At 38.7% G+C, this 12,606-nt stretch overlaps 1 protein-coding gene and 1 pseudogene across 1 annotated transcript; one reads left to right on the forward strand and one right to left on the reverse strand.

Moving 5' to 3' along the window:
• Positions 1–44: 44 nt before the first annotated feature.
• Positions 45–5,101, forward strand: LOC109007957 (annotated as a pseudogene).
• Positions 5,102–7,320: 2,219 nt separating this feature from the next.
• Positions 7,321–8,054, reverse strand: LOC109007933 (sarcoplasmic reticulum histidine-rich calcium-binding protein-like). The gene has a single exon (XM_035684404.1). The coding sequence runs from the start codon at positions 8,044–8,046 to the stop codon at positions 7,321–7,323; it is 726 nt and encodes a 241-aa protein (XP_035540297.1). The 5' UTR covers positions 8,047–8,054.
• Positions 8,055–12,606: the final 4,552 nt, after the last annotated feature.

Below are 12,606 nucleotides of genomic sequence, written 5' to 3' on the forward strand. Positions count from 1 at the left end.
AATACATTGTACGGCTATGATTTTTGTAGGCGACTTATAAGGTTATGAAAAAATCATTACACATCGACAAGATCTCTTACTTCACCGTCTTAAGAAGCGACACGTTAAGCCGCGAAGACCGAGTTAATAGTGAACGCTTCATAGTAGGAAACGAAAGCATGTTCTTTACACTCTCTCCTACTTGCCTCTGTGTAAAGCCTTCTCTTCACCATGCGCACTTTAGACCTCACCTCCCTCCCATGTGTATCCTACGCTGCCCCAACCTTTGCCAATTGAGGCTCCATCGTATCTGCCATAGTAGTACAACAGGATACCACCGTTTGGACCCAAGCGTCCCTCTCCAAAGTAGAGCCAGCCGCTGAGTCCCTCTTCCATGTGTCCATCGACCTATTCGACGCCCCCGATGTAAGGAACTGTGAGGCAGATGGAAAATATAGTGGAGAATGAATGCGTGCTGAAATGTATAGGATGAAATAGAAGATGGAACTCAGGTGTTTGATAAAAAGCCACTGAATATTCAGATGGACAATAGGGTACTTTGAGGGATCCCTTAACCTCCAATTCAGAAAATATTCCTTAGTCTTTTTCCCCCTCCCCAGACTGTTGACAATTCAGGCTTTACATACTACTCTGACATTGGAACAAATTCATTGGCAGTGTTACACGTGTAAGGAAGGATAACAGAATAAAACAAACAAAACGACAACTGTAAAAGTAAACAAAAGAACGACAACTATGCTAATTAAACAACTGGTCCTTATTGGATTAAACGGTGTGTGTGGCCTTCCAACGAAACGTTGCACTTCATTCCAACTCAAACGGTGCGTTGCGAGATGCGGCTGTAGACAAAAGGTGTTGTCTCGATAGTTCACTTCACTTAGTTCCAGATCCCTTACTTCCCTCCATGGAACCCTAACAATCCCCCCTGTTAAAGCACCTTGTCCACAAGGTGGGGATAGAGAGCACGTAGTTTCCAGAGTGATTCCCATGTATTATTCTCATATGAAGTGCCAACCCATTTTACTAAGACTTCAGTCACTGCGCGATGGCCGTGCTGCTTGATCCTGCGATCCACAATCGATTCGGGTTCAGCTAAATTCGGGTTCAGGTAAGACTTCACCTTCTGCATTTACCAGTGGAACTTGGGGTAGAGGTGCTATTTGGGCGCCCAATTTCTTTTTCAGGCATGAGACATGGAATACAGGGTGGATACAGGAACCCGAAGGAAGTTCAAGCTTGTATGCCACTTTACCCAGACGTTGGATGACGCGAAAAGGACCAAAAAATCGCAGTGAGAGCTTGAGAATAGAACGAGCTGCCAATGATTTCTATCTGTAGGGCTGGAGTCGGAGGTACACCCAGTCACCCAACTCAAATTCCCTTTCAATTCTCCTTTTATCTAAATACAACTTCATTCTAGACTGTGAGGCTTCTAGATTGTGTTTGAGTATGGATTTGAGTTGTTCTTTGTTCTTTAATAAACTATCCACTGAATCATTGGCAGCTGTACCTGGAATGTATGTGAGAAGTTTAGGAGGACTGTATCCATATAAAGCCTTAAAGGGAGATAACTTCGTAGCTGTGTGATATGAGGTATTATACTAGAATTCAACCATAGACAACCACTGAGTCCATGCTTTAGGTTTTGCCCCTGAATAACACTTAAGGTACCCTTCCAGGGTTTTTTTAAGGGCCTCGGTCTGCCCATCTATCTCTGGGTGGTACGCAGAACTGTAGTTCAATGTGGAGCCATGTAGTTCAAATAGAGACTTCCAAAAAGAATTGAGGAAGATGGGGTCTCTATCTGAGACTATAATTTTTGGATGGTCGTGGAGTCTAAAAATCTCCTGAAAAAAATTTTGAGCTACTACAGCCGCAGTGTAAGAGTGTGATAGAGCAATGAAATGACCATATTTAGTCATTCTGTCCACAACCACTAGAATAATCGTAGCCCCATGAGAGTTGGGTAGACCCTTAATAAAATCAAGGGATATTGCCTCCCATGCTTGATTAGGTATAGGAAGAGGCTGTAACAACCCTGGATATGGAACAGTTTCTATCTTGTTAACCTGGCAGGTGTGGCATTCCCTCACAAGCTTTTTGATGTCATGTTTCATGCCTTGCTAATAAAAATCTCTCTTGCCCCTATGATAAGTTTTGAGAAACCCAGAATGTCCAACTTGCAGATCATTATGTATAAATGTGAGGACTTTGCTTTTAAAAGGAGAGTGTGTATCAACCACAATTCTGCCCTTCTTGAGCATTAATCCATTATGTAGGGTGTACCCCTTGTTGACTGGCTGGTTGGTCTGTAATTTAGTCAACAAGTCCTGCAACTCAGGAGAAGAGACATAGCTGCTTTTTAGTTCCTCAATCCATGTGGGTGTGGGAAAGGTAATAACTGCCAGTGATCCCTCGGTTAAGTGTTCAGCCTCAAATTTTCAAGATAAAGCATCTGCTACTTCATTTTCCTTGCCCTGTTTATACTCAATAGTGAAGTCATACCCCAAAAGTTTAGTAATCCACCTTTGTTGTGCCACTGTACCCACTTTCTGCTCCAACAAGTATTTTAAAGCTTGTTGCTCAGTTTCGACCTTGAAGGCTTGGCCCAAGAGATAAGGTCTCCACTTATGGACTACTGTTACCAAGGCCAACAACTCTTTCTCAAAAGTTGAAAGAGCTAAAGCCCTTCCTTTCAAGGATTTGCTCAAAAATGCAATAGGCTGCCTGTGCTGCATAAGCACAACACCTATACCCCTTCTACTAGCATCACATTCAACAGTGAAAGTTTGGGAAAAGTCAGGCAGCCTTAGCACAGGTGGTGATGACATTGCTTTTTTTAACTCCTCAAACGCTTGAGTAGCCGTATCAGTCCATAGAAAAGAGTCCTTTTTAAGCAAATGTCGTGGGCTCTAATTACCAATTGTAAGGAACTGTGAGGCAGATGGAAAATGTAGTGGAGAATGAATGCGTGCTGAAATGTATAGGATGAAATAGAAGATGGAACTCAGGTGTTTGATAAAAAGCCATTGAATATTCAGATGGCCAATAGGGTACTTCGAGGGATCCCTTAACCTCCAATTTAGAAAATATTCCTTAGTCTTTTTTCCCCTCCTCAGACTGTTGACAATTCAGGCTTTACATATTACTCTAACATTGTAACAAATCCATTGGCAGTGTTACACGTGTAAGGAAGGATAACAGAATAAAACAAACAAAACGACAACTATAAAAGTAAACAAAAGAACGACAACTATGCTAATTAAACGACAGGTCCTTATTGGATTAAACGGTGCATATGGCCTTCCAACGAAACGCTGCACTTCATTCCAACTCAAACGGTGTGTTGCAAGATGCGGTTGTAGACAAAAGGTGTTGTCTCGATAGTTCACTTCACTTAGTTCCAAATCCTTTACTTCCCTCCATGGAACCCTAACACCCGACCTCGTCGCATCCCACACCTGTGGTGGTCAGTACCTCCAGCTCCGAGTACCCGACGTTGCCAAGCTTCCTTCCTCGCAATTGCTTCCCCGCCCTAATTCGCCATTGAGCGTGGCGCTTTCGACTTCCTGGTGAAGAGCGTCTCTGGTTCGACCGCTGAGCTCCTCTATGCCTTGAAGAAGGGAGATGTGGTTGAGCTCAGCCAGGTCATGGGGAGAGGCTTTCAAATCGACCGGATCGAGCTGCCCGAGGTTTATTCTATGGTTCCAATTTTTGCCACAGGATCGGCAATTAGGTCAGATTTCTAATTGATTTTCATAGCTTATTGTCGTTAGGTCCCTATAAATTACTGAAGCAGAAGGGACCGTTTTGTACCTAAAGAACCTTTTTCATTGCTTACCGACTGTACTCGAAGTCGAAACCTTTTCTATTTAAAGATTAGAAGTCCTTTGCGCCACCATTTTTTGAGCAAAAGGATTCCAGTTTACATCTTTTCTGAGCCTCATTCCCTATAATGTAAGGCATGCAAAGCAAACTACATAGAGTTTTTTGGCTGATATCATCAGTGGTTTGAATCTTGGCATAAAAATTGTAAATTTGATCGAGCACCTATGTTCTCTTAACTAACTTTTGTCAGCTGAATCTAATTTTCTTGCATTATTATGTTAAAGACTCAATCATTGATCCAAAAGCTTTAGGACTATTGTATACTAATTTAGTTAAGTCTTTAACCCTTAGGAACAGAACATTCTACCATGCTTTTGAATCCAACATTCACGGTGGCCAACCAACTATATCGATACTGACCTAGTGGTAACCTTTTCCCTTTTGGCGGCTTCGTTCATCCATCAGTATTCAACGACTTAACATGCCCATACATAGTATTAATGCATTTTAATGCGGCCTATAGGTCGCCCCCTCCGTGTCTTGAATTCGTAACGTGATCCCTGCTCTAATACCAATTGTTAAAGACTCAACCATTGATCCAAAAGCCTTAGGACTATTGAATACTAATTTGGTTAAACCTTCCCTCAGGATCATAACATATTCTACACTCCGGACCATACCAGATAATTTGATATTGTCAATTGATCTCCATTCAAATGTCAATGCTTGTATATTTTTCCATCTTCACTTTCTCATCATTTACTAATTCTCATGACTTTACAGTCCCATTCACTCTTTCATTGAGTCGGGATTTAATGCTTCTAAGAGATCTAACGTGAGGCTTTATTATGGGGCTAGAAACCTAAAACGTGTGGCTTATCAGGTTTGCTTACTGTTTGTAGTTTGTGTTACATGTTTATTTTGTAGAATGCAGAGCTAGTCCCCTAAATAGAAGCCAATTTTAAAACTTGTGATTTGCCTTCTTATAGGATAGATTTAAACATTGGGAATCTTCTGGGGTTAAGATTGTGCCCGTATTATCCCAGCCAGATGACAGTTGGACTAGTGAAAGTGGCTATGTCCAGGTAGAGTGTACACGCAAGAAATTGAGCTTTGGTCTTGTCTGTCCGAAGAGTTGAATAAATATCTGCGTACGTGTTTGATTCTGCAGGTTGCTTTCACTAGAGAGAAGCGAATTTCCAGTCCTCAGTATGTTGGTGCTGTGCTCTGTGGGCATAATCAGATGACTGAGGTCTTCCATTCTTTTTGTTAAATTAGTTTTACTTGCTTCTTTCTGTCTCATAACAGATGATAACCTATCTTCAAGTTCATGATATGCCTTTTGGGCCCTATATGCATCAACACTATACTATAATCCAAGGCAGTAGTTAGGTAATAATGTCCAAAACTATGGGTACTCACTCTCGTTAGGATTAAAAAGCCAAAACACATTAAAATTATGGTGATTGGAGGTGATTGGATTTTGTACTAGTTGGCATTTAGAATATAGTCTGGTTCACTTCCAATTTGTGAACATCAGGTCTCATGTCATTAACACCTAAAACTATAGGAGTAGCAACCTATTAATGAACGGATTGCAATGGGAATGAGGGGGATTACTTCAAGTGTATGGGTAGTAACTTGAAATGGATGAGATAGACACCACAATTTCTGAATTGAATTTGCTTCCTTACTGTGTGAGTATTATCTGAACGATCACATAATTACTGCATAAGCTGCTACATGTAACAACTATGCTGGAGTGTTGAGATATGGGGAGACGAGGGGTTTAGTTTCCCATAATCTTATGCTACAAGTAACTTTGTAACAGTAATGGAATGTCATAAGAACTTATTTCAACAGTTAGCTTGGGAAAAGCCTTGAATACCAACAATTTTAGGTGAGCTACATGAGACACGCACGCATGCTCGCACACACTTTTCTACTATTTGGATCTACCACTGTTAAGGTCTTTTCTTGTGAAGAGTGTTGTGCCATATTTTCAATGCCTTTATAGATCACTAGTGTAGCATGCACAATGCCGCATGAAACCAGTTTATAATTGTAGATGCTTTCTGATAGCAGCAGCATGGTATCTGTCTTCTGTTAATCTACATTACTTTCCCTTTGTATGTACATGTGTACATGCCACTTTTTTTGGTTCCCCCTTGTCAAAAAAAAAAAAAAAAACCAACCCAAAAGCACAGTATTATGTCAATCATTGATAAGGAGCTAGTGATTTTAGCAGTAACAAATTCAGGCATCACGTCATCATCAACAAAATTGAATGGTTAGTATTAACACTATTCTGCTTTTTGTATCAGATGGAGTGTCAAGTGAGAAGATACTAAAGAACTTTTGACAAACCAGATACTCAATATTTATGTTAGCTTTTCATAGAAAAATAAAACCCAATTTTGAGATTCATGAGAATCTTCTTTGTACGTGAGAAACATTGAAGCAAAGCTAAATTATAGGATTCATACATGAGTTTTGACAAAGGAGTAAACTTGCAGTGCAGATCTGAATGATGACAAGTGTAGCAATAATAGGATCCTTTCCAGTGGATGTCTATAATTTTTCTTTTCTATCTTAGAATCTGAGTGTATCATATAGGTCGTAGACCTCAAGTGAACCTGCGGTTTTATGAGAATGGAATATGGAGGTACATGCTATCCTGCAATGGACTTGAACCCTTACTTAATTAAAGGACAGCGTACAAGGAGATGATGAACCCCGAAGCTTGACTTTTTCGTGTTGACAATAATTTTGTCTGCAATTTTCTTCTTGCTTAAGCCGCAAGAGTCGTGCACAAAATCGTGAACAATCTAATGAAGAAAAATGATGGCTAGGTAAATAATGCAAGACTCAAATGGATTCCAAAAATTCTTAGTCTATATTGTAATCAAAATGTTTGGATTCTTTGGAAAGTTGCAGTCGAGGAATTTAGTTAAAATCAAATCGAACTTTATATTTGGAATGAACAACGACAGTCGAATTACTATCCTACGAAAATTCCACCATGGAGGTGAAATTCAATCAGAGGGCAAGGTAAGAGAAAATAGAGTCAGGCAAAGCTTTAAGCTACCGCAGATGGAATCACAAGATGGGAAATCATGATCAATCAGATTTGGAAGCTAAAACTTATAATAATAAAAAAGAAAAGAGGATTGGAAGCTAAAATTTAAACCTTAAGAATCATATCAACTCCAGACCAAGCAAAAAGAGCCCAACGGCTATACAAAAACACAAACTAAAAATTGATTCTAAAAACTCAATCTAGTTTAGAAATACATTAGGAATCTTGAATTACTAACCAAGTCTGAACATGAGACTTCCACAAATTTTGGTACCAATCACGTCCAGTTGTTGTTTGCATTAACATTTCATCACGGATATCAGAAATCTTCATACATGTCACCATCACGAGCAAAACTTTTGTTCTGAATCCTCCCTGGGCAAATGGTTTCTGTCCCCATCGAAGTGATGCCGTCAATGTTTGTGGCGGTAGTGGCCTTGGGGGCCAGAAGTCTTGTGCCTCGCTCGTTTACCTGCTTCTTCATGGTTGTCGTTTGATGAACTTTTAATAGACTCACTCCTTTCACGGCGTTTGTGGTACTTTGCATGACTTCTCTTTCGAATTGTGACATCATCGTTCTCACTAAAAGAATCTGAAGTACTAGATTCCAACCGCCTATGGTGTTTGTGACGCTTTGCATGGCCTCTTCTCTTGATTACCTCACCATCATCATCACTCAAAGAACTATAAAAATTAGATCTTGAATCATGATGCTTGTGCCTTCTGTGGTTTTGCCTTTTTCTCTTCCAATCTTCACCTGATCCACCTTCATGGTCATCAGCACTATCATCACTTGTGCTAGAGGATTGTCCCCTCAGCTTTTGCTTGGTTTTCTTCTCCTTCCTTTTTTCATTGTCACCACTCGAGTCAGAGTGAGCATGCTTCCTGTGCCTCTTGTGGCCTCTTTTATTCAACTTTGTTCCCCCATCACTATTGTTACTATCACTGTCATTATTTGAATGGGACATTGATTTTCTTTTATGCTTTGTAGCCTTCAGCTTCCTCTCTTTGGCTTCAGCATCAGCCTTTGCCTTAGCAGTAGCTTCTAGCTTTTGCTCCCATTTCAAACGGGCCTCCTTCTTCTCCAAAGCTCTATTCTTTTTCTCCTCGACCAATTGGATGAACCTCTTGGCGTCCATTGAAATACAAAAACAGTTCAATACCTGCATTTTGGTATGATGATGACCAGAAGTACATCTCACAGAAGAGAAAAAACAATGTTAGCTCTTCCATCTTTGCAAAATAACATGTATTGTACAATAAAACATACTTTCAATATTCCTCCTAATGAGATACATATAATATACTCAAATATAGGTAATGTAGCCAAGAGCCTGATGGCCTTATGACATATGGCCTGGTTCTCCAAATGGAAAACCTGGGTTCGAAACCACCCTTTAAAAAAAAGGGTAATTCATCAGATTGACAATGAACATGGAACATACTTTCAATATTCACCAGACTGACAATGACAAAGTTTGTGGCACACCAAGCTACCCAACACACATCTGTAAAAAGAAGACATTGAAAACAAGCGTAGATTAGGCAATACGTCCACAATCATAATCCTACGCACTACAAGTCTTAATCATTAAAACTCAAAATGAAAAAAATGGACATCCTTTTTTGATACCAAAAAGATAAAAGATAAAATAAAAATGCAGTCCAAGTATATGCATTGTCAACATCCCGTCAACTAAGCAAATAGTTCTTTTGCGAGTGATGAAGTTGAGGTCTTTTGTTTCCTAGAGTCCCCGATCCAGCAAAAGGTTAAATTATTTTTTTTTCCGTTCAACTTATTTATCTTAGCAACCAAACATGTAATTGAGAACATATCATTATGAATTGCATAAAATGCATTTATCATTATGAATTGCAAGCAACAAAAAACCCTAAAACATATCGAGAACGCATAAAAATACGAATCTATACAAACCAACATTGATCAAGAACAAATCCAGCAATTTAACAATTACAACATAAATAACAAGAAAACCTGCATCTTCCAGATCATCAAACGTCGGAAAAAGTAATCAACAAAAAAAATGACGGAGAAAACACTAGAACGCCTCAGCAGGTGAGTAAAACGTAAAATTGAGGATCAAAATCTGGTACCTGGGTCGAAGAATAAGCAAAGGAGGACCAGATTGAAGAGACGTGGTTGAGCCGGCTTCGAGCTTGAACTCGGGCTTGACTTTCTCTGGTCTCACGCTTCTCTCCAGAATTTTCTTCGACGTCTGATTGGGTGTTTATAGACGAACGCGCACTGCCCACGCTAGAGACTGAGTTAGAAAAAAAAACTTTTTTCTTTTTTAGAAAATATACACTGTCAACTATTTTTTTTATAATTTTTAAATAATAATATTTTATGAATAATACTGCTCATTATCTAAATTCTTATATTTTTTTTTATTTTATAATATATCATTAGATGATTAGAGACTATTTATTATATTTCACTCGTGAACTTATTATTTAATGTCACATCATGGGATTGTGAGGAAATGTTAAGAAAATGAACGATGAATATATTTTTTCTCTTTTAAAAGATATATTTTTATGAGATTTTTTATTCATCATTCCCACACACCAAATATCACACTTATTTTATTTATTTTTTGTTTTATTCTTTCTAAACTAGTTGATTTCTTCTACGCATCATTTATACACTACACATTTATTAAAACAAAAAAAATTATGTATAGTGTATGGTGCAAAGATAATGAGTTGAATTTTTCTATTTTTATAAAGGACAACACTAGAGTGACTATCAAATGTGCCCACTAATATAAATGAGTTTTTTTTTTTTTTTTCTTTAAGTATTTTTTAAACAACTATTAAGAAAAATATATATAAATTTACTAATAGTTACTTCTAATTAAGAAAAAAAATATTAATTTATACATTTAGTAGATATATTTGGTAGACGCTATCATTTTCCTTTGAGTATTGACACACACAATACATTTTAAGGGTGGGTAATGGGACCCCGCACCCCGCTGATCCGCCTTATTCGCCCTACCCTCGCCCATACGAGGCGGGGGTTCCGTCTTGCTCCCAGGGTGCAGGGGGCCCCGCCCGCACCCCAGGGTTCATGCGGAGGCGAGGAACGGAGGGGGCAAAGCCCCGCTCCGCTTTTCCCCCGCCCCGCTTATATATATATAAATTAAAATTGTAGATATAAATAAATAACCATAAATAAGTAAACGGTGCCGTTTCACTTTTAGAGTTTAGTTAAACCTTAACTAATAGTGAAACGACGTCGTTTCACTTTTAGTTAAGGTTCCCCCCCTCGACGTCCAGACACCTTCTCGAACTCTCTTCTCTCTCACTATCAGACTCACTCACTCACTCTCTCTCTTTCGATCTCTCTCGCTTGATCTATTCTCTCTTTCCGTCTCGCACGATTGCACGAGCATGACCACCGAGACTCCAGTTACTCCAGTCTCAACCTTCATTGACTTGTGCGAACCTATTTTGAAAGTTGAAACTTCGCATTCGCCGCCACTCAAATTTAAGAAATCCAAAACCCTAGATTTTATTTTTTTAGTTTTGGATTGGAGATTGGAGGAAGGATGTGTTGAATCGGAGATGGAGGATGAGAATAATTGTGAACTTGTGTGCTGTGGAGAAATTTGTGCATATGTTTGATTCGTTGTGTGTTTGTTTGTTTGTTTTTATTTTTTTATTTTTTTGTAGTTTTTTCACTTCTTGGCCTCTGGGTTTTCAGATTTGGAATCCTAAATCAATTTAGTATTCCAATCCGAAACCCTAAATTGAGTTAGGAGTTTCAATTGAAACCGTTTAATTTTTAATTTAGGAGTTTCAATTGAACCCCTTAAATTTAAACCCCTGGTGTTCAATCTGAAACCCCTAAATTTTGTTGGTTTTGCACTTTGCCTTGTTTTTTCATGTGTGGTGTATTATTATGATTTTCTTATGTCATGTGTTGATTGATTTTATAATTTTTTATTGTGTTGTGGAATAAGGAATGTCTTCTCAAAGGGATTTCACTGATAGCTCTCGTACCCCTACCAGTACTCCTGCCCCAGCACCTAACCCTATTCAAACCCCATGGAGTGGGAATACACCTTGCCCCGCCCCCAAGCCCACACAAAGTAAGAAACTTGTTTCCGTAGTTTGATCTCATTTTCCAAATTAGAGGGTGGTGACCCCAATAACCCCCAAGCTAAATGTAATTATTGTAGGAAAATATATGGATGTCATTATAGAAAACATGCTACATCCCAGTTAAAGGTCTATCTAGAGGAACAATGCAAGAAGAGTCTAATATTAAGATCCTTACTAGAGAACTGTCAATCTAGACTAGAAATTTGACTGAAAAAAATGACAGATGAGAGTAGTGGGGTCCAACGTTGAAGGGGTATACAAATTATAATATTGATGAGTGTAGAAGGAAGTTAGCTCGTTTGGTTATCATAGACGAGCTACCTTTTCAGTTTGTGGATGTGAGAGGGTTCAAAGAATTTGTCCAAGAATTGGAACCTAAATTTACGATTCATTCTCGCCACACTGTGGCAAAAGATATTAAAAAGATGTACTTGAAAGATAAAAATGTGTTGAGGGGCCAATTGGCAGGGTTGATAGTTTGCCTCACCACCGATACTTGGACTTCTGTCCAAAATTTTAATTACATATCTTTGATGAGTACGAGGGTTTAGGAAAGCCTAATGATGATGATTGAGAGGTAATTGCTACTTTTGTTAATTTTCTCGAGCTTTTTTACGATGTCACGTTGAAGTTATCTGCTTCTTTACACCCTGTATCCCATGAATTTTGTCAACAAATATGTAGGGTGAAAGAATAATTAGACGACATGTGTAGGGGTTCCAATCTAAGGATGATGGGGATGGCATTGACCATGAGGGTCAAATATAACAAGTATTTGGGAGATTTGACTAGACTAAATATTTTGTTATATGTGGCTGTTATTCTTGATCCCCGCCTAAAAATTTCAGGCATGTTATATGGTTTGTGACTTGCGCATGATCAGATATGGACTGATCTTATTGGTGAGATGGCCCGAGATACCCTTTATAAATTTATGATGAGTTTAAAACAATTAAAGGTGGTACTGCATCTACTATTTCTACACCTACCCCAACACCTCTTCCAGACACTAGGGCAACAAAGAAGCGTAGATTGGCATGAACTAAGACTCTCGCACATAATCTCATACTAGTCCATCAATCTACGAATGTGGTTTCAGAGTTAGATAATTATTTGTCAGGGGATCTTATTCAAGATGATGATGATTTTGACATATTAGAATGGTGGAAGGCAGTATCAAAGAAATATCCTATCCTCTCTGAGATTGCCCGTTGTATGTTGGCCATCCATATTAGCACTGTTGCCTCGGAGTCTGTCTTTAGTACTGGAGGGCGCATATTGGATCATTTCTGTTGTTCATTGTCTCCTACAACTGTGGAGGCATTGATATGCACACAGAGTTGGATGATGAGAAAATATATTTATGTTCCGGATGTTTTAGATTTTAAAGAGACCGACGAAGAGGGTGGTGATCAGTCTAGATCTGGACCATCTGGTAATTATTGTTTTTATTTTATTATTTTGATTTATTTATATTCATTTCAATTTCATCAGTATTAATTTTAGTATTGATTGTTATAGCAACACATGAGACGACTCAGACAATGTCTACCTCTACTGCAATATGA

The sequence above is a fragment of the Juglans regia genome, chromosome 13 (assembly GCF_001411555.2).
Source record: "Juglans regia cultivar Chandler chromosome 13, Walnut 2.0, whole genome shotgun sequence".
Lineage (NCBI taxonomy): Eukaryota > Viridiplantae > Streptophyta > Magnoliopsida > Fagales > Juglandaceae > Juglans > Juglans regia.

Excerpts from the sequence above, each read along its gene's own strand:
- LOC109007933 (XM_035684404.1), bottom strand. The coding sequence starts at position 8,046 with ATGGACGCCAAGAGGTTCATCCAATTGGTCGAGGAGAAAAAGAATAGA.